Genomic DNA, 26,607 nt, shown 5'->3' with positions numbered 1-26,607 from the left:
GGNTGAGCAAGCCAGGGGAGGCAAGCCAGTAAAGAACATCCCTCCATGGCCTCTGCATCAGCTCCTGCTTTCTGACCTGCTTGAGTTCCAGTCCTTCATCCTTTGGTGATTAACAGCAGTATGAAAATGTAAGCTGAATAAACCCTTTCCTCCCCAACTTGCTTCTTGGTCATGATGTTTGTGCAGGAATAGAAACCCTGACTAAGACAGCTTCATTGTTTATGTGATTATCTCAAATACGAGAAAAGTCAAGGGTGGGACGGGAGAGCTACAAACAGGTATCAGAAAAGTCAGCGAGGACCCAATAGGCAAACAGTCTGGGTCTGAGCTAACGCGCCCCAGCAGCTAGCCTCGTTTCTGTCCGCTATCACATGAAGCTGTGCAAGGGAGAGGAGGTACAGGGAGACCTATCCTGAAGCAGGCCTCAAGGGATGGCACATCTCTAACTGTTCCCACAAGGCACTTGAGAAATCATCATTCTCTGTGCCATGGATCTAGGCAGAAGCAGGAGTCCACGTCAACCTTTCGGGTCCTGCTAAAGGGAGGGTGGGCCCCAGGCCGGCTGCTGAGGCACTCTGCTCCGCAGGCTCTGTCTGCCCGCTCGCCCAGAAACTTATTAGCTGTTGATTTTTCCTGAGCTCTCTGCAGTTACATGATGAACCACGTTAGGATCTCCATGGAGATGAATAGGTTCCAGAGTTAACATTCTCCAAGCTCATTAGGGGAAGTGAGCAGCTCTCTAGGAGCTGAGGCTAATATTTCCGGCTGCTTGTAATTCCTAACAGCACACAATTTATTAAACAACTTCCTTTTCCATACCCAGAAGACTCAAAACCATAAGAGAGGCGAGAGCAATCAGGGGAATCAAGAAAATGATCGCTGCACCTCAGACTTTATGCCTTACAATCAGAACTCCAAAGGAGGAAGAGTGGGCACTAAAAGACACGACATGGTCTGTAGACCTGACCCTGCCTCTGGGTGGCCCTGAAGTCAGGAGCTAGGGTGTCCTAATCCTAACTTAGATGCCCTGTGCTGTGGTCAGAGCTGCGTCCCACTGATTTCACTGGGATAAGAAAGCACAGGCTGGGAACCAGCGGAGTGGAGGTGGTGAGGACCGACAGATGTGACAGGCCTGGCTTGAGTGCTAACAGTACCATGAGAGTGCCATCTGGACCATAGATTTAATGTGCCAGCCAAACCCAGGGGCAGCTTTCACACAGTTCTCCATCTGACTCCAGTGGAGTCCATAGGGACAAGCAGTGGGAGATGATAACAAGTGTCTATGGCCTACCTGATGAGGGACTCAAGTATGGCAGGTGTGGGCCCTTTCTGGAACTCCAGTTCTTTGTAGTGCAGTGCTTTGGCATACGCCCGGCACTTAGCAGCTCTCTCACCCAGTAGCACGATGCCATTGTCATCTCTCAGTGGCAGGGGGCCCTACAGAGTAAAGCAGAGAAAATAGTAGATGGGGCACACACACACAAGAGGAGGCTGCGTGGCCACTCCCCCTTTTGCCAGCCAGCTTCCTCTCACTGTCCATCGGGACAAGGGGGGCAGAGCCTCACCTTGTCACTGTGCTCCATGAACTCAGCCAAGTTCAGGAGGGTTTGTGTGACTTCAGCAATGTCTTGAGACGTGAGAGCCAACTCAATACTCCTGATGAGCTCATCTTGTTGGTCTTCATTCAGCTCAGACCAGCAGGACACAAAGGCAGCATTGAAGAGATCCCTGTAAGCACAGGGAACGGGCAAGGGTGCACCTCTGCCAGCTGCCACAAGCACCGTCAACCACAGGCACTGCAGTTTGGTTGCAAGAGCAATGCTGTCTGACAGAACCTGTTGGATGGCATCTAACCCTTCCTCAAGAGGCAGCGTGACTAAATACCTGACCTGTGGAGAACAAGGGAGGGGACTTTAAAGTAAAAGAAGCACATATACCCACTGACTACTAATCTTGTTTGTTTGAGCAAGGTCTCACACTGTGGCCAAGACTGGTTTCAAACTCACAGCAAGTCTCCTGCTTCAGCCTCCCACCTGCTGTGCTTTTTAGGCCCGCATCATCATCAAGCCAAGCAATGACAACTCTCTCTTCTAGGGCAGGTACAGACATGACATACAGGGAACTGAGGGAGAGAAGGGGTGGGGAGGAGAACACGCAAACTAACTTGTCTTCACAGTGATGTTTCCTGGCAGTTTCTGCCTGGTTTCTCTTCACTGGGATGAACAGAAAGAGAACTTCTAAGTGAACAGATTGAGGAAGTAGCAGTCCTTATGTGATCCTTGGAACATTTCCTGGACAATGTCCAAATTCTTAAGATCAAAAGTGGCTAAGGCAGCATCTGCTACACTGATGCCTACCTAAGAGGGAAGACTACACGCTCAAGGCACCAGCACACATGAGGTATGCGAGGCTCTGGCCAGGCTCCAACACCAAAAGAGCCGGCTACTTCCAAGCTATACCACCAACTTGAAATCGCCACAGTGTCACATGGATGGACCCTCCCTAGCCCCATCCACTTTTCTAGGCTCCTCTGTGGAGGAGGCCTGTGGTGGCAGAGGAGAGGAAAGCGTAACGCGTCCCTGCAGTGATGGGTTTAGAACTATGCTTCTGCAATTGCCATTACACATTTCAAGGTTAAGTTAGAACAACAAGTATAATTTTGGAATTTAGTAGGAAAAAAAGAAAACCACCCAAAATTTGAAATTCTAATCAGACTGACAAGTGTAGTATAAATGAAAAATAAGCTTTCCTCATCTATCCAGAGGTGACAATGGATCTCCAGTGTTTACATTTGGGACTAAGTTATTAATAAATGGCCACAGTTTCTCTGGAAATGGCATTGTGCTCAGAGGTGACCTGGGTAGAAGGGTGACAGAGGCCGTCAGCGAGGCACGTGCGAGCCTACACCACAGACAGATACACAAGAGAACTTCTAGACATGGCGGGTGTTTTAAATATTAAACAAACAAACAAACAAACAAACAACTTGAGATAAATTAGAGGAAGCCAATCATGATCAAGCTGTAATCTTGGAGCCCATGACTACTGCTAAATACACGGCAAACCAGCTGTGCTGATAAAACTCACATCAGATCCCTTGCTTGTAATGTCTGCTAATAAAAATGGCTGTCCATTAATTAAATTGCCGTTTTATGCCTCACTATAAACAATAAATATCCACTGCGGGGATGAGGAGGAGCCTTGAGCAAAGGGAAGGGAGCCAGGTCGGAGCTCCAGCATGCCGAACCGCACCTGGCCATGGGGTTGTAGGCCTGCGCCAAGGCCCAGCATGAACGCAGGGAGGGCGATGAGGAATCCTTCAGAAGCTCCAGACTCAAGCGCCTCAGCCACTCCAGCCAGTCGTCCTTGGAGACCCTTCTGGCAGCTCCCCAGGCCTGTGACACCATAGGTGACAATGAGAAACCATCAAATGTAAGGGCCAGTTGTGAAGGGCAACCATGGTAACCTGTGTCACCACGATTCTGCTCCAACTTGTATTTCATACCTACTATGATAAAGCTCCCCCAGAACTTGTATTTCATACCTACTATGATAAAGCTTCCCCCAGAACATAAACAAAGCAGTGGTGTTTAACTAAAATACATGAAGCAAAGGGGTGGCCTCGGGAACACAGCACAGTGTGGGAAAGGCCACCTGCTGGTGCTGGACTCTCCAGAACCAATGTGAACAGGTCTGTCACATTCAAAGCACACGCCTTCAATGAAGTCTAAGGGCCACTGCCGTGTAGAAGTGAGCTGGGCATTCAGCGCTATAGTAAGAATTTTGGAATTTTCATTTCTTTAAAAACAAGACAGAGCCGGGTGGTGTGGCGCACGCCTTTAATCCCAGCACTTGGGAGGCAGAGGCAGGCAGATTTCTGAGTTCGAGGCCAGCCTGGTCTACAAAGTGAGTTCAGGACATCTAGGGCTACACAGAGAAACCCTGTCTCGAAAAAAAAAAAAAAAAAAAAAGACAGAAATACTGTAAGAATATGTTTTTGTTTAACCCCGGGTATGGGATATGGGGTTGCTTTGTAGCAGCTGACTGTGACTTGACTCATGCTCTAGAAGAGGAATGGCCTTGCCAGCTGCAGACAGTTCTTGTGATTGTGTGACATCTGGGAGTTTTTCAGAGTGTGGATAAATGCTAGAGTCCCACTAGGTGGGCTTGGTTGCAGTTTGTTAGTAGTTGAGCTCAAAGAAACAAGGGAAAGAAATTAGATCAAAGATCTGTCTGTCTGTGTCTCCCTCCACCCCACATCCTCCTTTCTCTCCTATCTAGTGGTAGAGGGTGAAAGCAGGAGGAATAAAGAATGGGAAAAAGAAGAACCCACAGAGAAGGGAAGACCAGCTCACCAGCACAACTCATCTGCAGAAGAGCTAACTCACAGGGAGGGGAACTGTCAGGCTACAGCAGTGGACCAGAAGCTTACTCAAAGCACTGACCTCTCCAGGCAGCAAGTGGGCTCTGTGGAGCTGAGGTACGGCTTAGTGGCTGAGAACACCATGTATGAGACCCTAGGTTCCATTCCTGGCCCCACAAAGTATTCCTGGGCCAGCTTGGGTAGGTGAGTGGGAACATCAGGCTCTGGAAGAGTAGTGTAGAGGCCAAAGCCACACCCAGGAACTCAAAGGCTTGAATTTAAAACTCAGTTATGTAACTTTTGGCTCTCTGATGTTTGGAACTTAATACCCTGTGTCTGTCTTCTTATTTATAAAGAGAACACGCCTGCTTCCGTTTCATAGAGCGCCTTAAGGGCTTACTGAACAGCATAATGAACTTTAGCAGTGTGGGCATGTTGTTCTCTGAAGCCTGAACGCTAGTGGAATCCCAACCTGGCCACTCAGCTAGACCACTGAGCCTCAGGCTTCCTATAACTGTATCCAGGTGGCCTACCTCAAAGAGATGAACAAGATGTGTCAAGACAGGCAAAAAGCTGGCTACATTCCAGGCTCTGGTCAGCAGAGACAATTCAGTACTTACTAGCAAAGTTGTAAGAGTTAGCTATTCAAAGTGTGGTCCACGGCCAGAAGTATCACAGACAGACCTGGGAGCTCTTTACAGTTATCTCTCGTGACCTCAGACATTTCACAGCAGAGTAAACATTTTAATACGATCCCTAGAAATTAGGAAGCCCAGTGAGAGGGAAAAGAGTAAAACTCACTGCTTTAAACAGCCCACATCGGGTTTTATGCTAATCAGGGCCTTACCAGCTTCTGCGGTTTGAATATGAAATGTCTCCCACAGATTCACCTGGCTCCCTGGCTGGTGGTGCTGAGGAAGTGAGTCACTGGGTGAGGACCCTGCAGTTTCATAGCCCAATCCCACTTCCTGCTCTGTGTCTGCTTCCTGAATATGGAAGCAATGTGACTAGCCGGCCTCCTGCTCCCACTGTCATGTCGTCCCTGCCATTATGGACTATGCCCTTTTGGAACTGTAAGCAAAAACACACCCTATCTCTTTAGGTTGCTTCTGTGAGAGTCTTTTACCACAGCAGCAGGAAAAGAAACTGACACCAACTTTATTCTAATGAGAGCGCTTTTTCTTTTTTCTTTTCTTTTTCCACAAAAGGTCCTACTACTGAAGTTCCGAGCAAACACAAAAGATAACTTTATTTTCTACATGGAAAAAAAAAAAAAAATCACAGCTGATTGGAGCTGAAGAGATGGCTCAGCGGTTAAGAGCACTTGCTGCTCTTGTAGAAGATCTGGTTTCAGTTCCCAATACCCACATGGTGGCTCACCACCATCCTTAAGTCCACTTGTAGGGATCTAAGGCAGCATGTAGCAGGCAGAGGCAGGAGGAAGATGAATTAGAGGCTAATCTGTGCTACAAAAAGCAATAGCCACAAAGTGTCTGATGTGCTGGCAGGCAGCACATACCTGTAATGTCACTAACTGGGAGGATGGGGCAGGAGGTTTACAAGTTTAAGGTCAGCCTAGACTATATAGTGAGTTCAGGACCAGCCAGAGCTGCAAAGTGTGACCCTGTAACAGAGCAACAGCAACAAGAGAAAATGAAGTAAGCAAAAAAGCAAAGGTAACAAACAAATAAATGTAATAGCCTGGTTCACGATGCTGAGATTGTTTTGAAAATAGGCTGATTAGCTGGTGTAAATTCAAGGTGGTAAGAGATGAATGTTTTGAATGAGAGAAAATAACAGAGCCCTGCTTCCCAATCCCCCTGGAAACAATAGACCTGCCTTTTGGAGGTTGATGGTGCTGACATGCAGTTTCTTCATGGGTCCTGTCTCAACTGGCCCACTGGCCAGGGCATCTCCCTGGCTGCTCCTCAGCATTCGATGCTGGTAAATCAAAGGGTCCTCCTCTTCATCAGCAAGTGTGTACCCCTGCAAGCAGAGATGTATGAAAACACCCGCATCTCCACACATGATCCCAGCTTTAAGACATGCACAACCCTCAGGAGACCCCTACCTGCAAGAGCCAGGATTTAAACAAACAGTATGCATGTCACCTATACACAAAATAACCATGTGCCTGAACTCCCTGCTGGGGTCACTGACAAACCTTTAATGGATTGGGTAAGTCATAAAAAAGCCAGACAAAGGCAAACTGTGAGCACAAATAAATGGCCAGCTATTTAGGGCACCAATGGCACACAGCTTGCTGCCTGTTTTCATACAGCTTAAGAGCTAGAAACAATTGATTTCAATCTCAGTAGTCAAAATAAAATCTAACCCTTTACAATTTGTGAAAACTGTGAGAAACTCAAATCTCAGTGTCCACAAATAAAATCAAACTGGACTGAGGCCAGACTCATTAGTCTTGTGCTCTGTGGATGGCTTCACCAGAAACCACGCAGAGAAGCCGTCCACCTAGAGCTGAAAATACTACTTTTCTAGCAGCGTCTGCCGGCCCTAGCCGGGGCAAGAAAGCTAGACATGACCTACCCTTTGCTAGGACAAAATGCCAAGAAGGAAAGACACTGAAGACCTCAGGGCAGAAGGGTGCCCGCTCACCTTGACGATTCTGCAGATAAGCACGTCGTAGCGCTGGTGGTTGATCCGGTGTCTCACAAGGACTTTATTCACCATTGGAATGAAGATTTGGTACTGCAACAGGAGGGAGTAAGACAGCAGGGACTCTTATTCTGGAGAGCAGATGGCAGAGCACACTGCTGTGCACTGGAGGGCAGTAAAAGTCCCTACCATCCTTTCCCACTCCAGATGTAACTCCAGGCCAATTCCCCATCACCTTCCACTGGCTCGCCTCAATGCCCAGAGGTCTCTTTCTCTGCAGTCCATTCTGAATATATCACTGACAGTCATCATGCTAAAATATTATCAATTCTAGTTGTCCTGTGATCAAAGTTTTCTAGGCCTTCTAGTCTTGCTCAGCATAAAAGACAAAGTCCTCACGGTGCTGCCCACAGTGACCTCACTTGTTGGTGGACACTGGTACCCAGAGACTTAGAACACAGCCCACATTCCTGAGTCTGCAGCTTGAGCCCAAGACTCTGCATTCCCAACACACTTCCAGGGACAAGGATGATGATGGTGCTTATCTCAAGGTAACATTTGGAGACTCTTTGCTTCAAACTTTAGTCTCTCCCCGACCTAGCCCTGTCTAACCTCCTAGACCTTAGCTACCAGTAAGTACTCCCACATTACTTTTGGGGTTATCCTGCTCTTGAGCTGTGCCATAAACTCTCCCTGCCTACCTCGCCCTGTACATGGTGCTAAGTGAGTCTCCAGGTCTCTCTCTGGAGCTCATCAGGAAAGTCTTCCCTATGTACCTAAGCGAACACCATTTCTCCCCACTTTCACTCAGCATTCTCAGAGTGTGGAGAGATCACTCACTTTACGCCCTAGAATATATGTTCTATAAGAACAAGATCTGCTTTTCTCTTTTCCTCTTGAAATAAAATCCTCCTGCTTGTAAGTCACCAAGTGCCACCACATCCAGTTGTATGCAGTCCTGGGGACAAAGCCCAGGGATTCCTGCATGGCCTAGGTAAGCGCACTACCAACTGAGTTCCATCCCAGCAGTGTTATCTCTAGAACTACACTTCACCCACACAGGTGCTCCAGTTAAAACTGATGAACAAAGGAAGAACAATAAAAACTGGAATAATTTCATAGTCTCCAATAGTGGCTGAGAGTCATACTATGTACTAACAACTGGAAATATTCACAAGTTCCCAGCTAGGGTATAAAATCACGGGTCCACTCAGGGGTCTCCTCTTACCTTCTTCCCCAGTTGAAAGACAAGTGAAGACAGTGTGTCCATGGCTGTGGAGCGCAGCTCTGGGCTCTGGTCTAGCGTACGAACGATCGGGTGAATGATGCGGGAGGCGTAGTCAGTGAAATCTAGGGACTCCGTCAGGCGGTCCACCGTCTCCAGCGCTGCCCTGCAACAAGAGCAAGCCGAGGGCTACCTTAACAACAGCAGAGGGGAATGTGAAGGAATGGCTGTGAGGTCCTGTGAGTGACATGAATCCAAGATATACACACCAGGAGGGCAGCAATAAGATCTCCATAATCTGGAACATTTCTGAACTAAAATGAGATGGAAAAAACCCCACAAAGATGGCAAAATAGGGCGCTTACTTTCTCGATGGCAGTGGGACTTCAGGGGCATCAAACAATTTCACAATCGGAGGCAACAACAAGTGCAGATAGTCATCCAGGTTGGCGCCAAACAGCTGGATCGCTGCTAACAGCTGCAAAAGTGAGCAAGAGCCTGGTGGTGAACAGATACAGAAAGGCATCAAGTGCCCGGGGCATGCTGGACAGCATATGGAGCACTCAACGTTCTGTAGGGATGCTGAAGAGCTTGTCAAACAGCTCTGGACTGTCCTGGAACTGGCTCTGTAGACCAGGTGTCCTCAAGCTCTGCCTCTGCATCCCGAGAGCAGGGATTAGAGGTGTGCGCCATGGCCTGGCTGGACTACACTCTTTATGGCGCCTCTTTCCCCTGATTTTATGGTAAGTACATGTTGCTTTGCTTTCTTTCAGCCGATGTATACCAGGTGCTAGATAATAAAGCTGGCTTGGGATGAACCAATGCCAAGACCAATCCATTAAAGGAGACAAAATAGAAAGATAATCAAAAGGGGACTGTAAGTATTCTGGAAAGACACTGCCAAGTGCTAGGTGACCATGTTCCTGGGCCTACACATCAGCATGCCACCCAGAACAGGATCTCACAGCTCAGTTATCATCCACAGACTCTGAGGCAACCAGGAACCTCTCTGGATGATCCCAGCTGCTCACCTTGATGGAGACGATGCGGCCTTGGCTGTTGTCATGCATGAAGACCCGTAGCATGTGTGGGATCAGCTGGGGCAGATAGAGCTTAAATTCACCTCCAAGAGCCACTACAATTTGCTCAATGAGAAGAATGATTGTGCTCTGGATTGAGGTGTTCATGACCCAAAATTCCTACAGAGGGGTAGAGAGAAGGGCAGAGTCAGATGTTTGTTTGCTGGACAGTGAACCTAGAAAGGCAGAAAATGTAATAAGCCCAGACAAGCCCCTCCCATCTTCTCTCATTTCACAGCCATAGCCACAGGCATGGGACAAATGATGCTGCACTTCCAGATGCGGATGCCCTGACTCCTCCAAGCTGTGCGGTGCAGTCTCTCGCCTAGAACCCCACTGTTGGCTGGCATGCCGTCTGCTGTCTTTCACGCTCTCACGTGTAGTTCTCCTTCCCAACTTGGTGCTAACTTCCCCTGCAAAGCTCTCCTGTTAGACTTGGGTTAGTTAAGAGCAAGAGACTACTTAAACTAATCCCTAAAGCCAGTCAGAGTACCTGACCATCCTAGTCATCAAACTGTTTACAGAGCAGACAGATTGTTACACCTGGTCACTCCCAGAGTGCCAACACGGTGTTAGTCCATACGTTACTGGGGTACTGCGTGACCACTCCCGATTACTAAGATTTCATGCCCAATCAGGATTTCTTAGTTGGCTGGGCAGTACCTGATACCTGTTCTCTAAAAATCTGTCCATCAGGCCTGGACACTGCAACAAAGTAGGTACTCTTTCTTCTACGTACTGACAATCCACAAAGATTACTGATATAAATGCTGGCCAATGGATGCATATTCTGCCTTAGAAATAGCTGCAAGAGCCAGGCGGTGGTGGCACACGCCTTTAATCCCAGCACTCAGGAGGCAGAGGCAGGCGGATTTCTGAGTTCGAGGCCAGCCTGGTCTACAAAGTGAGTTCCAGGACAGCCAGGGCTATACAGAGAAACCCTGTCTCAGAAAAAAACCAAAAAAAAAAAAAAAAAAAAGAAATAGCTGCAAGGCAAACGGGCACAAGCCTCTCACACTCCATGAAAGCAATCACTTCAAGTCACTGCAAAGTCAGGGGCTTCTAGCTTTCTTTACAGCCTCTGGAGCAGGAGACTGACCAGTAAGGCAGCGCAACCATAGCCACACTCTCGGGGCCCTAATCTGCATAGGCCCTCAGTAAAACCAAGGAGAAAACAAGACTGAAAAATGCTGCTTAAACTTTCTGTCAGCTGGAAGACACTACTCTCTGGAAAACCTGTGTTTACTCTCAATAATAACTGTGCAGGTGAACTGGCGAGATGGCTCAGCGGATAAGAACACTGATTGCTCTGCTGAAGGTCCTGAGCTCAAATCCCAGCAAGCACATGATGGCTCACAACCACCTGTAATGGGATCTGACGCCCTCTGCTGGTGTGTCTGAAGTCAGCTACAGTGTACCTATTTATAATAATAAATAAATCTTTGGGCAGCAGAGAACGGGGACTGAGCGAGCAGGGCTGACCGGAGCAAGCGGAGGTCCTAAGAATACAATTCCCAACAGCCACAGGAAGGCTCACAGCCATCTGTGTGCTCACATGCATAAAATAAATAAACCTGGTTTAAAAAAAAAAAAAACTGCGCTGGCTTTTAGGCCTTGGTTTATCTGATGTTCATTTGCTTGGACTGTATTCTGCCTTCTTCAGAGAAAGTTTTCCAACTCTATCACCATGAGCTCTTCACAGAGGTTTCTTTACACAGAAGCCAGCAGCCTGCCTGGGGATGGAGGCTACATCACTGCTTACAGACTGTTCTCTTCCCGGGCTCCAGGGAGCTCATTAAAATGTCCAGGATCAACAGCCACAGGAAAAGCACCTGCTGCATCTTCTCCTCTGGGACGGAACTAAAGCTGCATTCTGCAGGCAGGGCTCCTCCTCGAATCCCTGAGCACTGGTCAGACTTCTTTTAGGGAGGTGGGGGGTGAGTCAGAGGGCTTCGGCTTCCTACCCTGAGCACACTGTTTCCTTCCTACCTTCTCTGCCCCAAGGCCATCCCTTGGGCAGTCAAGCATTTGGTCCAAGCCCTCCTTGTACTGAGTCCTCTGTGGTAGAAAATGGGAACATAGCAGCTTTTCATGATTTATACATGTAAGGGCTGTTCAGTTCTGAACCCTGGTGCCGAGAAGCTCCTCTGGGGGAGTCAAACATTTTGAAATTGGCCCTACTGCTATCACCAAGCTAACTACAAAGCAACCCTCCGCACAGAATCATTTAAATTGCATAGAACAGTAAAATGGTGTTTCTGTTATCTGGGTGTCTTCTAGCACTTGCTTAATGCATGTTATAAAATGCCAGGCACTGATCCCTGCCATAGGTGCCACTTAAGTCAAATGACATTTAAGTTTTTGGAGGTTGCAGGGCAAAGTGTCACCTTGGTCATCAGAGCCTGACAGGTGACTACGGGAAAAACCAGTCCCCTATCCATTCCCTCTTGTGCTGTGGGTTCATGGGTAGTGAAGAGAAGGGCTTCTGTGGGAGTCAGAAAGCACTGTTGCAATAGTGACATAAACTGCTTTGCTGTGTGTTAGGCAAATAATTCAAGATGTCTCTGGCAGAACAATTATTTCAGGATTTCTTTGAAGACTTCACACTTATATTGCTGTACCTGGGAGCTGGGAGCATGCAGAATCAATGTCTATCTACCCTGCTCCTCAGAACCTAGTGGCTGGCAGTTACTGTAAAGCCCCATTTTCTATAGTTAGTAACAGCTTATAAAGTGACCCATGAAGGGAATATCCATGGGATTCAAACTCATTTCTGCACACCCCTTGACCCAAATGCAAACGAGCAGGGCAAGAACAGTACTTACCCTCATGAGGGTGACTATTTCATCCATGTAGGGACGGATGTGGCTCTTCACAAAGGACACCAGCATCCCCAGCTGCTGGAACAGAAACTGAAACATACAAGACATCAACAAGTTGGCACCTGAAGGATGCAGAACTCATAAGCTTACCCAGAGACAGGAAAAGTCAGCTATGGGGTTGGTTTCCACAGCAGCCCATCAATTGAATGCATGTTCCGACTTAACCTACAGTGGCGAAGGGACAAGGGTCTTACACCTAGGACTAGCCCCAAGTGCAACTGTAGGCCACACATGGAAAGCTCCAGTGCAGGGGACAGGGAGCTGTTCCATGCACTCTGAGTGTAAGAAGCATGGGATTCTGGTCACTAAATACTTAAAAAAAAGTGGTCATGTGGCCAGGCATGGTAGCATGCCCCTTTAATCCCAGCACTTGGGAGGCAGAGGCAGGCGGATTTCTGAGTTCGAGGCCAGCCTGGTCTACAAAGTGAGTTCCAGGACAGCCAGGGCTACACAGAGAAACCCTGTCTTGAAAAACAAAAACAAAACAAAACAAAAGAGATAAAGGCAGGTGGGTTTTGGAGTTCAAGGCCAGAATGATCTTCATAGTGGGTTTTATAGTCCAGCCAGAGCTACATAGTAAGACTTTGTTTCAATAAATAAATTAATTAAAATTAAATACTTCATTGTAGATATTAGAATATAGTCCATTTATAAGTAATAAATTAATTACTGCTTTTTTTTTTTTTTCAGACATATCATGTAGCCCAGACTGGGCCTGACCTTGCCATAGCTAAGGGAATTCTAACCTCCTATTGCTCTGTTTTGATTTCCCACTTGCTGGATGCTGGGCATGCCGTTACTATATCCAGCTCTTAGTTAGGTCCTAAGATATTCCAAAGAAATTATGAGCCAAAACAAGCAGTACACTTGGAGAGGAATGGAGTACTCTACTGTAGCCCAGGCTAGCCTCGTGTCTTAGGCTGACACACTGGGATCACAGGTGTGAGCCATCGATCCCAGCAGGGGGCGTCCTAAACCTGTCAGAAAAGTTGCTACCACGTAAGTAAAGCAGGGACTACAGAGGGCTCAGGTAAAGAAGCCCTGGATCTTCAAGTTAAAGACTTACTGTCAGAAGAGTTAGTAACATCCTGTTTGAGGATGATAGATGACAGTACTACCTTCCTGTTCCCTAGCCCAGGACTCCACCTCTGACCGCCCCTCTGCAGTACGGAGCCTGGACAGACACTCACTCTACTCACTGGGAACCTTGGGTTCCATGGGGCTTAGTAAACAGCGCGGGTTCCAATGGAGTACAGCATCCCTGTGCTCACAGTACCTGGGAGACTGAGGCAGCAGACCAACAGTTGCGGCCAGCTTGGGCTACAGAGTGAGCTCAAGGTTACTATTTAGCAAGACCCTATCACAACAAACAAAATATAAAGCAATCCGATCTTGGGGTATATTACCTGCAGAAGTCAGGACCAGACACACAGAATCAGGTTCACAGACAGCCTCGTTCCCTAACAGGGACGCCATGGTCAGCCCATGGTGCAGAGTGACTCGGCAGAGCCATCCTATACCTATCGTAGCACGTCCCTCACGGCATCATTGCTGACACCTTTATGGAAAAGCTCCAGGGACAGGAACTCTATGCGTAATGAATGCTTGTTAGCTAAATCTGAAGGAAGACAGTAACCCTAAGCCCGAGACAAAGCACGCTCCTGGGGTACTGAAAATAAAAGGCAGAGGGGGTCAGGAAAACCATTGGACAGAAACACGGAACGAGCCTCCTGCTTCCTGGCCACGGGAGGGAAGCTTGATAGCTGATGCCTCAGGAGTGGAAAGACCCGGGACCACCACCTTCCCTTCTCAGAGCCTATCCAAGCAGAATAAAGAGAAAGGATCGACGTTACTGACTTATTTAGTGATGTACTAATGCCCTGCTTGTACTGCATGTTTGTGAAGCACAGACAAGAGCTCGCTTGCTACCTGGAACAGAACGACCTGAGAAATAGCTGAGACAACGGGTTGTATGTGTGATGTTGTTTCTGAAAAGCATGGCAGACTAAATCTCTGAATCCTCCCACTGTGAAAAACTAGAAATTAATGCATGAGAAAGCAGATCATCAGAATCCAACTATTTTTCGTAAACCCATAACTTTAATGGGATACATCTTAAGGGAAACAGTGAATTCCAACAAAACAAACAAAACAAAACAAACCCCCCTCCTACTGGCAAAAGGAGACAAAGAAATCATGAGTTTTAGTGTAAGTCTCCTAGAAGAGCTGACCACCTCAGGCTGACTCTCAAATGGGCTAACTACCCGGGTGGTCTGGGAACAAGCCAGACACTGACTTCAAGTTGTCCTGGGTCACTTGCACTGAAGCAAAAGCGCACCTGCTCCTCTCTGCTCCTGCAGAGCAGATGTTCCAGGCTGCTCTGGGGACTGAGTAGATGAAGATGGCATATGACCACAGAACACCCAGAGAGAGCAAGGGACCAGAGAAACAAAGAGCGGTGAATTAGGCTAACCCAGGACTTAGAGAAAATAGTTATCATCACCCTAAACGTGTGAATCTATTTAAGATACTTACAGAAATCAAAATAGGAATATAGAACACAAGAGAGGGTGGTGGCACACGCCACTAATCCCAGTACTCAGGAGGCAGATCTCTGTGACCTCCAGGCCAGCCTGGTCTACAGAGTGAGTTCCAGGACAACCAGGACTACACAGAGAAACCCTGTCTCAAAAAACCAAACCAAACCAAACCAAAAAAAAAAAACAAAAACAAAAACAAACAAACAGCCAAACGAAACAAAAAAGAAAAGTAAAAAGAAAATTGTAAAATAATTGAAAAATAAAATTTATAAAATAAATTTGTAAATAAAATGTATACTGAATACTGTATATACTGAATTATACTGAATACTGTTTCCTCTGGAATGAAACTTTCCCACCTAAAGGGAGACTCCTGAGACTCACAAGATGCTCTAGACTCAAGAAGCTCAGAGAGCCTTAGAAAGGCAGAATTTGCCTACTGTGGCCCTGCTGTGAAGGGACCTGGGCTGTGACCCACGCTGGGGTGGGGTCTTTGGAGGTGCGGTTGCCCGGAGTCACCCACTGTTTCTCTAACCTCAATAATCACTGCTGTACCAAGGTGGGTAGGAGGACATCTTTCCATTGCTCTGTTGCTACCCTCTCAGAGGAACTGGAGAAACACCCCAGTTGTAATACAGTAGCACACACATAAAAGGAAATTTGATGTACACTGTCTCCATTAGAAGGATTTAACAAAGTCTTAATAAGAGTAGAGGACTGAGGAAATGGCTCAATTTCTTGGGCAAGAATATTTGCACAAGGACTGGATTATAGGACATGGGAATCCATGAACGTACAGGCAGGCATGGTGTTCTCCACTACACAAGATGGAGGGCTACACTTGCTGCATTAGCGAGCTCTGTACTCAAGATAGAGATCCCTGCCTCAAAATAGAAAATGGAGAGAAAGAGGAAGATACCTAATACCAACCTCTGGCCTCTATGCCAGTGTGCACACACGAACATGCACCCCACACACGAACATGCACCCCACACACGTGCGCCAAAACATACAGACTCATTAACATGTACACATAGTATACATGAACATGCATACATAACCCAGACAAACATGTACTCATAACACACAGACATGAGATCTCAACATGGTATAGTTTGTTATATATAAACCCCTATGGGTAACAGTGGCAAGCACAAGCATGTGAGAAATCTGTGAAAATCAATGAGACATCGAAACCATTCAGGCCACTGCAGCAAGCATAAAAGAGCGATAAACCCAATGCAATTAGTGTAGAAATCAATACTAAGGATGCGAATAAAATACCCACTTGTGAATAAGTCAAAGGTGAAAGCAGAAACTGTAAAGTTAAAACACAGAAAGGAGCTGGGCAGTGGTGGTGCACGCCTTTAATCCCAGCACTAGGGAGGTAGAGGCAGGCGGATTTCTGAGTTTGAGGCCAGTCTGGTCTACAAAGTGAGTTCTGGGACAGCCAGGGTTACACAGAGAAACCCTGTCTCAAAAAACCAAAAACCAAAACAAAACAAAAACCCAACAATAACAAAAGGCCATAGAAAGGACTGACTTTTGAACACTAATGAGAATTCACTTTACTCAGCAAGAAGGGAGCAAGCTATTATATATTACAGCAGGATGAAGCCCAGAGGTATTATGTTGAGTAAGCTAGACACAGGTCGGCAGATGGCTCAGTTGGTAGATGTTGTCTAGTATGTACGGACTCCTTGGTTCCAACCCAGCACTGCAGAGGCTGGGGCTGGTGGCACCCAACTGTGAGCCAACCACTTAGGTGGCAGAGGCAGGTGGACAGGAAGATCAAGGCTACTCAGGCTACAAGATGCTTTGTATTAAAAAAAGAAAGAGAGAAAGAAGCTCGACACAACATACCATCAATTATAGGGAATCTTCAGAAGTAGCATAGGAAGACATAAGGTGGCTGCTCTAGGAGGCAGCGGGAATGGAAATGACCACTGAGGGAGAGAAGGAAGGTTTCTGGCTATAGTAATTTCTGGCAACTTTCTAAATTTAGACTGTTACTGGTGACTGCAGATTCTGAATACATTGAAAGCCAAGGAACTATATATACATATATATATATAAAAAATATATATATTTTTTAAGATTTTATTTATTTATTATATGTAAGTACACTGTAGCTGTCTTCAGACACTCCAGAAGAGGGCATCAGATCTCATTAAGGATGGTTTTGAGACACCATGTGGTTGCTGGGATTTGAACTCATGACCTTCAGAAGAGCAGTTGGCATTCTTTTTTTTTTTAAAAAGATTTATTTATTTATTATATGTAAGTACACTGTAGCTGTCTTCAGACACTCCAGAAGAGGGCGTCAGATCTTGTTAAGGATGGTTGTGAGCCACCATGTGGTTGCTGGGATTTGAACTCAGGACGTTTGGAAGAGCAGTCGGGTGCTCTTACCTGCTGAGCCATCTTACCAGCCCAGCAGTTGGCATTCTTAACCGCTGAGCCATCTCTCCAGCCCGGAATTTTATATTTTAAAATAGCAAACTTTACAGTATGTCATTTTTACCTTAAAGAATTTCTGAGGGGTATGCATATGTGAGTGGTATGTTTGCACATGAAGATGTATGTGGAGGGAATGTGGAGAGTTGGCTCTTCCAGAGGACATGTGTTTAATCCCATATGGCTGCTCACTACTGTCTAAAACTCAAGTGCCAGGGGATTCAATGCCCTCTTCTGAACTCAAGAGACCAGGCACACACCCTTGTGCACATACACACATGCAGACAAAACACTCATACACATAAAAAGATGTGTGTGGGATATGTGTGCATACGTGTTCATGTGGAGACCACAGGTTGACACAGCTTGTCTTCCTTGGTTGCTCTCCACCTTACACATGGAAGCAAAGCCTCTCAATTAGTCCCGGAGCTTGCTGATTTTTCTAGCTAAGTGTGTTGCGGGGAGTCCCTGTCTCTGCCTTGTAAGTACAAAGATCACGGGAGTAAAGGTCACAGGAGCTACTGTGCCCATCTGGCCTTTATTTACATGGGTTCTGATGATCCAAATTCTGGTCTTCATGCTTGCATAACAGCACTTTTACCAAATGTGGAATCTCCCTAAACCCCTACCTCAGAATTTAAACAGTACTGTGTGTGTGTGTGTGTGTGTTGCACACGTCTCTCTGTACCTGGAACTTGCTGGATTTCAGCTAGGTGGTTTGGATAGTGAGCCCCCAGCCATCCTTCCTCTGCCTCAACCCCAATGTGGAGTTGGCAAAAAGGAGCTATAGTCCAAACAGCCACATGTATGTGCTGGGGACCCAAGCCCAGATCTACAAACTTGCACAACCAAGTCCTCTTACCCACTGCACCATCTCCCTAGCTCTGAAAGTTTAAAACATTTTAAAAGCAGCTATTTTTAAAAGTATGTGCAAAGCAATACTCCCAAAAGTTTACCTCCCCAAAATTTAGAGTTCTACTAGACTGAATTACAAAGGAAGAAAGAGGGGAATAGAAGATGACTTCTTGACTTCTTGGTTCAGAGGCACACGAAGTTTGCAGAGAACCCACTCTGGCTTCCAGCATCCATGTTGGGTAGCTTACAGTGGGCCTGTAGGCCTCTAACTCCGGTTTCAGGAGATCCAACACCCTTTGCCCTCCCCAAGAACACTCCTCCTGACACACACACATTTTTTTTAAGAAAAAAATTTTTTATGCTGGGCAAAGGTGGCGCACACCACCTTTATTCTGGCAGAGGCAGGCGAATTTCTGAGTTCAAGGCCAGTCTGCTCTACAGAGTGAGTTCCAGGAGGACAGCCAGGGCTGCACAGAGAAACCATGTCTTGAAAAAACAGAAATAAGAAAGAAACGAGGGTAACAGAGACCTCCTTGTCTAACACAAGGCTCTTGATGTCCCTGCGAATCAACATGTGGACCATGCTGGCCTTAGACAGCTGATCCTCCTGCACCGTCAATGCTAGGGTTACAGGACCATGCCTCACCTGACTGGTTTTGTATGTCTGTCTGTGCACCACCACTGCCCAGCACATGACTGTTCTCTTAGTGTGTGAGTGGGTATGAGGATGGCACACAGCCAGCACACAGAGGTCAGAGGACAACTCTAGGGAGTCAGTTCTCGAATGTTACCTGTGCAGGGTTTCTGGGAATGAAACTCAGGACATGAGGCTCATGTGACAAACATTTTTATGTGCTCTGTCATTTTAGGAGTACCAACTTTTTAAGTAAAAAAAAGCAGATCAAGGAAAGTAATAATAAGAACAGATTTGTGAGATTAAAAAAAGCAAGATAAGATGGGGGTGGTGGTGTATGCCTTTAATCCCAGCATTTGGGAGGCAGAGACAGGTGGATTTCTGAGTTCGAGGCCAGTCTGGTCTACAGAGTGAGTTCCAGGACAGCCAGGGCTACACAGAGAAACCCTGTCTCGAAAAACCAAAAAAAAAAAAAAAAAAAAAAAAAAAAAAAAAAAAAAAAAAAAAAAAAAAAAAAAGGCAAGATAGAAGACAGAAATGCAACAGAAGTGGCTATCAAACAAAACAAAACAACTAAGGCCAATCTCTGGCAAGAAATGGCGATATAAACAAGACAAGAGCATCCTCACAATGACAGTGCTCCCATTTCAGTAGAGCCAGTGCTCCGCAGAAAAGGCTGAAGCTGACCTAAGACCCTGGACAAGAATGGGAAAAAAGCTAAATAAATCTTGTGTCTGTAGTTTCCAAACTACAGATAAAGTCTACTTCGTGTAAAAATTCTAAATTTAATATCAGAGACTGCATTGGTAAGTTAAAAATCTGTCATAACCAGAGTGGCTGTGTTTCGACATTACAACTCATTTCAACACAATGCAACAAGACATTAAAGGAGAAAAAAAACCCCTGGATTATTAAAACAAAGGAAAAGCATTTGGTAAATCCAGTATCAACTTGTGATTAAAAAGAAAAGAATTCTTTTAATAACTGAAGAGTATAAGGGAATGTTTAAAAACTTGAAAAACCATTTACCCAAACCCTCCAACAGTGATGGTCCTAGCTAGCGGTGAAGTGGACACAGCAGTTAAGGTCAGCAGGAGAATGCACAGCAGGGTGAAGGTCCGCAGCCTCACCAGACTGAAATAGCACGGCAGACCCAGCGAGGCACTCAAAAGTAGCAACGAATGATTTACATTTACCATGAAAACATCCACGCTTCCTTTATTTCCGAAGCATGTAATTATCTAGAATCAAAGTCTGGGAGCGTTTGTAGCAAATGGAGTGAAGAGTCTAATGAGGCTGACAACTGTAAGAACAAAGCACAAAAGTAGACTGAGAGCCAGGCATGGTGGCACAGAACTCAAGTCACATGTGGCTAGGAAGACTCCTTTGAGCCCAGGAATTTGAGACCAGCCTGGGCAACACAGAGAGATCCTGTCCCAGAAAGGGATTACAAAACAAAGACAAACAAAAACCAAAAAAACCCATTCTATACTTCAGCCACGAAGTCAGGAAGCAGTTTATAAAATGTTACTACCTACCTCTAAGTATGTCACAGAGAGAAGATAATGAATTTAAGCATGGCCTTCCAAGCAGAGCACAGCCTGCATACCCTCAGGGGCCAATCTAAGACTAGCAAGGACTGTGCGCTGCCTTGAACCCCTAGAGTGAGGTGTGTTGTTGGTACACACACCATGCATCATGCATGGATACAGACGCCGCGGAACCACTCTTTATATCACAGAACTACATAGTCACGATGCAGTCACCAGCTTAGCACCTGACAAGGATTAAGGAGGAATACTAAAAGCCACTGAGTGAAAGGTGGCTGGGGAATAGCATGGTCACTCTCCAGAGTGACCTCACAGATTACTCATCAGTGACAAAGCAAGGCAAAACTTGCCCGGGAGAGGGCTCGCTCCCAGATACTGATCACATGATCCAATTCAGAACCAACCAACAATGACAGCACAGCCTGGTACCGTTAGACCTAGTAAGGGTTATGCAGCTTCATCTACATAGTACTGTCACTAAAAATGGGTGATTAGTAAAGCCTTGCCTTCCTCAGCTACCACAGAGGCTGAATGAAGCAAGAGGACTCCACGTTTAAGGCTGATCTGGGCTCAGAGCTCAAAGCCAGTTTACAGAATTTACTGAGATCTTCTCTCAGAATAAAAGGGTTAGGGATACAGTCAGAGGGCAGAGTCCTTGCCTAGCAAGTCAGAGGCTTCAAATTCAATCAAAAGTAGTTTGTGGCTGGAAAGATGGCTTAGTAGATAAGAGCATACCTTTGCCACAGTAACCCATCAGGCTCACAACAGCCTGTAACTCAGTTTCAGGGGCACCCAATGCCCCTGGCTCTATGGGCACATGTACACACCTCCACACCGACACCCACACTTACATATAATTAAAATTTATAAAAATAGACCTTAAAAACAAACAAGCAAAGAACAACAAAACTCAGCCTGATCTAAATCTAGCCATCTACAGTACTGGGAACAATGCTGTCTCTTCCCACTGGGCTGTTCGTCTTCTAGCTACCCAGTGGGATGGGGTAGAAAACTGGACAGCGGTTGGTGGTGCACACCTTTAATCCCAGCACTTGGGAGGCAGAGGCAGGCAGATTTCTGAGTTCAAGGCCAGCCTGGTCTTCAAAGTGAGTTCCAGGACAGCCAGGGCTATACCGAGAAACTCTATCTTGAAAAACCAAAAAAAAAAAAAAAAAAAAAAAGTAGAAAAAAGAAAACTGGACAGACCCAGCTACACACTTAGGTGCCAGAGGCCAAGGGAGGAGAGGGCAGTGCTCTCTGCACACCACGTGTGATGCAGAGCAGGTGAGCAGGGAAGGCTAAGTACTTACCTCCCGGATGGCCCCGTCACAGACTCGGATGACATTAAGGAATGTGGGCATGACCTGGGGCAGGAACTGCACACACTTGAGCCCCAGGGACTTGAAGATGAAGGTGATGGCCTGCACCACCATGGTGTGGTGGTGAGAGAGGGACTGATCTCGGAAGATCCGCATCAAGGCCACCATGGACACAGCGGGGTAGAACTCGTCCAGGGGCAGATTTCCCATGTTGACCAGCATTTCACTGGTGCTGTAGTCAGCTAGGACAAGGTGACAGGGAGAGTCGTAAGTATTGGTGGCAGGCCTCTGATGTGAGGCTAAGCATGGCTAATAGCAAACAAAGCGCCTTCAGAGGCCTTAGCATGCATGTATCCCCCTTCATGTTCTGATGGTGCTGTGAATGCGGAGGGCTATTAGGAACCCATGAATAGGCTCTCCCTGTCAGGAACAAAGCTCATCTGAGCTTTTCTATTACCCAAAGCACCAAAGCCTGAAACGGTGCGTGATGGGTTTTTCCTAAATTCCTAGGTTTAACGTAGCTTCTCAGTGTCACAGTTCACAACCTCAGAGCTGGAACCATCAATAAAAATTACTACTCCTCTAAATGAAAGGAAAGGGAATTAAATTAGGCAAACATCTGTTGCATAGCTGGCTAGTCCCACAGGAACTACAGACACATTAGCAGGCATATGCCATACTCTGAACAGCAAGGACTCTGTTCTGGGCATGGTGCCATGCAGTGAGGAGGTAAGATGCAGGGGATGTAGGAGATGCAGGGGATATAGGAGACGCAGGAAAGAGACAGGACGACAGGCGCTGCTGAGGAACACGAGCAGCTGGCCTGGGCTTTGCTATTCATGGTCAGGGAGCAAAGGGGAACCACACAGTACACTCTCTTAACCCAGATGGGAGAAGGAAATAAATGGAGGAAACTAAACAATCAGCCTAGAGAGCTTTTTAGGGAGCAAACAGTTTCACTGTTGTAAAATCATATTCTGCTACAGCATTGAGGAGACCATTGTTGAAACTTCAATTTCATCAACAGGCTTTCCCCCAGTGGATGGTGGGCTAGAAACTCATACTCCACCCTCCTTCCCAAATGCTCAGATACTTCTCAAAAGGCAATGGGTCTCTACTGTCAGACTAGATGCAAAAAGAGAGGGCCCAGGGCTTGTGGGCTACTGGCCTTTCTATGTCCCAATTTCCCTTAAATGAAACAGAGAAAACAAGAGCTATCCTTCCCCTTCATGAGGGCTCGGAAAGAAAAGAAAAAAAAAAAAAAGAAGTACTAACAAAGTGACAGACGACAGCAGTCAAAAGTAACCCCAACTTAGCCTGTTAACCCGACAAAGACCCTGGGCAGACACAGAACTGGTTAGACGCAGGGACTACAGGCTCTTCATTCACAAGTTGCCAAGAGAATCAGTATCTATCAGTTACCTGACCAAGGCTGTTTCTAACATGGTCGGGGGGACGTGAGTCCTAACTTACAGGAATCCTGGCTTGACTTGGACTCTGACAGGCTGACAGCGGAAGCGTCCCGGGACTGGTCGATCATGCCGATGTTCACTTTGTGCTTGTAGGGATCCAAAGCCCCAAGGAGCCCCAACACTCGGATAGCCTGAGCAGGGAAGGGAAGAAGACAGCAAGCACTTACCCCACCATCCGATTAAAGAGGGTTTGAGGTACAACTTTCCTGTCCCACACACCACACCTCCTGCATAACCACCATCCCATCGACACAGCAGACAGACAGACAGACAGACAGACAGACAGGACGCCCCACCCAGTGTGGCGGGTTACAGTCACTACTTCCTCTCGCAAGTCTCTGCAGACCAGGTGGCCATGCTGTGTACCTCTCTCCGAGTGCCCTGGTTCTGCTCTGTCTTCAGAAAATTCAGCAGCACTTCAAGCAGAGTGGGGTACTTCCTGTAGGGCTCCACCACATAGCCAGTGCTGGCCACCAACTGTCCCAGGGTCCACAAAGCCACCTGAATGAACAAAAAGCCACATGTTTATTGACCCAGTTCAAAAAAAAAAAAAAAAAAAAAAAAAAAAAAAATATTAAAAAAAAAAAAAAAAAAAAAAAAAAAAGAAAGCACAGGTATACTCTTTGTACTGGGAGGGAAATGAGATGTCAGAGCCAACGAGAAGGCCGTTAAGTCACTACCCATGCATAGGGATCCTAGAGTCAGGGCATACTAACAGCTGGTCAAGCATGAGCTTACAGTCACTGCATCGAAGGTTAAGAATAGAGCGGGAATCATGGCTTCTAACGTACTCTCTGTACCAGGGAGGCTCAAGTTGGAGGACAGCCTTTGGTTCAGGGCCAGTTCTAACTACACAGTAAGTAACTTGACTTACTTATTGACTACGGAGTAAGATGTTGCCGCAAAAATCAAAGAAAAAACCATACAGAATATCCCCATTTTTCAGAGGAAATGTGGTTCTTTTGTATCCCGAATGACTAACAGGAGCTACGGAAGGAAGCTAAGACTGTTCTTCGCTTTGGACTACTCCTCTACTAACCCCCAGTGGCCGGGAGAATGAGGGGAAGCTGTCCGCCTCCACAAGCAGTGTCCACGCCTGCTTCCTCCCTCAGGAGTTGGGGCTCTGACACGCAGAGTGCATTTCCATTCATGCAGGGGAAAGGGCGATGCTCAGCCTGGATCGGCTGCAGTTAACTGGTCAGGAGGAGAGCCAAAGCTTGTTCTGAGATTCTGCCCTCTTTCCCCATTCAAAGAAAATGTCTGTCAAGCTCTGCAAAGACCTGGCTGGAGTCACTGTGGTGTCCCCTGGTCCCGTGGGTCTCCCGGCCGGCCACGCAGGCAGCAGTGGCACTCACCTGCCTTTTGGCCAGCAGGGAGGAGTCCTGGAGCATGTCCATGATGATGATAAAGAGCTCATCCACCCACTTCCTCATTTCCAGGCCGCTCACCTGCAGAGCAAGAAGACAAAGGTGAAGGGCTGAGATCACGGGATAAAGATGCTGCTTTAGGAAGGGTGTGGTGGCTTACACCCAGGACGTCCAAAACTCCAGAAGGTGAGGCAGGAGGAGTTCTGTGAGTATGAGGCCAGCCTGGGTGGCACAGCGAGACATTGCTTCTAAATGAAAATAAGAACAAACAAAACCAGAAACCAAAACGAATGAAGAGAAACCCAAGTGCTCTGCCTTTCCCACGCTAAAGAGCGTGCTTCACCAGTGGAAGGCCAGCTGCTCCCTCACCTGAGCCAGTTCTCCTATAGTGGCCAACACGTTATTGATCACGCCCGGGTTTGGGTCAGGGTCTGGATCTTTCAGTTTCAAAATTAAAGCCTACAGAAGAAGGTATAAGAAAATGAGTGTGGACAGGAATCTGTAGGAGAGCTATCTTACCCCTAGAGGGCAGCACGCCTCCTAGTACACACAAAGCTCTGGGTTTAATCCTAAACACCAGAAAACAAATAAAACGAAACCCTCCTAAGACCCTCTAGGCCATACAGAAGTTACTTCTAGGCTCTGTGAACATGGGCAGCTCGGGGCTGTGAATTTCCAAGCTTTTCTTGAAACCAAACACAAGCCCAGCGTACCCCCCAGGCGGCAGTACAATTTGAAGATGTTTCTCATGTGCCCTTTCAACTCTGTCTGCCTACCATCCCTCCAGATGCATGTGTCAGACACAGAAAACGTCCCATGACTAAAGCTCATGCCCGTCCTTTGAGGAGAGTGCACATGCTGTTTCCCTGCTTCTCCTTCCCAGGTACATCTGGTGGCATGAAGCATGGAGGAGAACTCGGTCCTGCAACTGGTGAGGTTCCCGGCACCTTTAACTCAAGGTGCTACGTGTGGCCCTTGTCCCCAGCCTGAACCTAAAAACCCGATCTACTTGGTTCAGCACAGCAGTGCTGAAGTGGAGAGTGAGAAGCCCGCTCTGCCATCTGCTGTGCATTACCTTCAGAATAGGCTCCATGTAGGGGCGGATGAGCCGGGGCGCGTTGGAGACCAGGTGCCCCAGCATGCGGGCGCTCTGCTCCTTGATTCTCCCAATACCGCTGTGTTCCAGCTCTGTCAGGATCTATAGGGAAGAAAGGTACCACACGATGGCAGAGGGCAGAACAGAGCTGTGTAAAGGGAGATGTGTCAGCAGCTGGGGAAAGGAAGCAGGCTTGCAGCGAATCAAGTCTCTACTGGACATTCGGCAAGCATGGGGACCCGTAACTCTCAACAGCCTTGGCTGTCACAGCAGCTCAAAGTCCTGCAGTACTGCAGAAGGAACACCTGTCAGAGCCGAGACTTTGGTTTTCCAGACAACGGACTGAAGAGAGGGCTCCAGAGGAAAAACCTCTGTCCAGACACAAAATTCCCAAGAGGTTCTATAATGACGACAAAGGAATGGAAGGATGGTCAGAACAGCTGTGGAACAGAAGGAGAGCTTAACCTGCACAGGGACCCAGACACACCTCCATGAAGGAAGTGCTAGTGTCTCTAGACACTACTGAATGGAGCCGCCAGGCTTGTTCTCACATCCCTAACACAGGCATAGCAGCCTATTACGCTCAAGGTTGAGTAGACACCACCACATACATGGGCTTCTGGGCACAGCTGAGGGGAGGAGACGACAAGGCCCAGGTGGCCAGGGGTCTGTCCGGCGGAATTAAGACTTCTGTCCTAGCTGCTGACTTGGTAACTGATTTTCTGTATGACCTCCACAGCCTGTGTTCTCCAGTCACACAAGACAGCAGCAAACTAGCGATACACAGCGACTGAGTGGTGCTGGCTGGCCGCAGGGATGTGTCCCAGGAAGCAAAGGACAACTAGCAGATGTCTTGCAGACCAGGTTAGAGTCAGCTACCCGTACCACTGTGACGCCCACCAATGCCCAGTCACCAGCCCCCGGGGAAAGGCCAGCAAGTCACTCAGTAAAGACACACAATTCAATTTGGGACAATCCATACCAAAACTACTTTTTTCCTTATTTCAGAGTTTAAAGGCTATGGATATAGTTCAGAAATAGTATTTTCCAAATACATACAAGGTCCTGGTTTTTAATTCCTCTGAATAATCGAAATAAATATTTTAAAAATTCTTAGTGATCTATTTTTTTTTTAAATGTATTTATTTATTA

The 26,607-nt window shown here is 47.0% G+C and overlaps 1 protein-coding gene across 1 annotated transcript in view; it reads right to left on the bottom strand.

Annotated features, from left to right (window-relative positions):
* Mtor (mechanistic target of rapamycin kinase) overlaps window positions 1-26,607 on the bottom strand; it is a 116,271-nt gene that overhangs the window by 69,544 nt on the left and 20,120 nt on the right. The window contains exons 14-28 of the mRNA XM_021200534.1: window positions 25,435-25,557; window positions 24,729-24,818; window positions 24,348-24,440; window positions 23,359-23,493; window positions 22,994-23,123; window positions 21,512-21,762; window positions 12,109-12,195; window positions 9,236-9,403; window positions 8,570-8,682; window positions 8,208-8,370; window positions 6,980-7,072; window positions 6,203-6,349; window positions 3,253-3,395; window positions 1,566-1,728; window positions 1,292-1,437 (exon numbers count right to left, since the gene is read on the bottom strand). Of these exons, the coding sequence (XP_021056193.1) occupies window positions 1,292-1,437; window positions 1,566-1,728; window positions 3,253-3,395; window positions 6,203-6,349; window positions 6,980-7,072; window positions 8,208-8,370; window positions 8,570-8,682; window positions 9,236-9,403; window positions 12,109-12,195; window positions 21,512-21,762; window positions 22,994-23,123; window positions 23,359-23,493; window positions 24,348-24,440; window positions 24,729-24,818; window positions 25,435-25,557 (2,045 nt within the window). The remainder of the gene's footprint in view (window positions 1-1,291; window positions 1,438-1,565; window positions 1,729-3,252; window positions 3,396-6,202; window positions 6,350-6,979; window positions 7,073-8,207; window positions 8,371-8,569; window positions 8,683-9,235; window positions 9,404-12,108; window positions 12,196-21,511; window positions 21,763-22,993; window positions 23,124-23,358; window positions 23,494-24,347; window positions 24,441-24,728; window positions 24,819-25,434; window positions 25,558-26,607) is intronic.

Source organism: Mus pahari, chromosome 6, assembly GCF_900095145.1.
Source record: "Mus pahari chromosome 6, PAHARI_EIJ_v1.1, whole genome shotgun sequence".
NCBI lineage: Eukaryota > Metazoa > Chordata > Mammalia > Rodentia > Muridae > Mus > Mus pahari.
The sequence above is the reverse complement of the archived record's forward strand: the minus strand, read 5'-3'. Positions and strand labels throughout refer to the sequence as shown.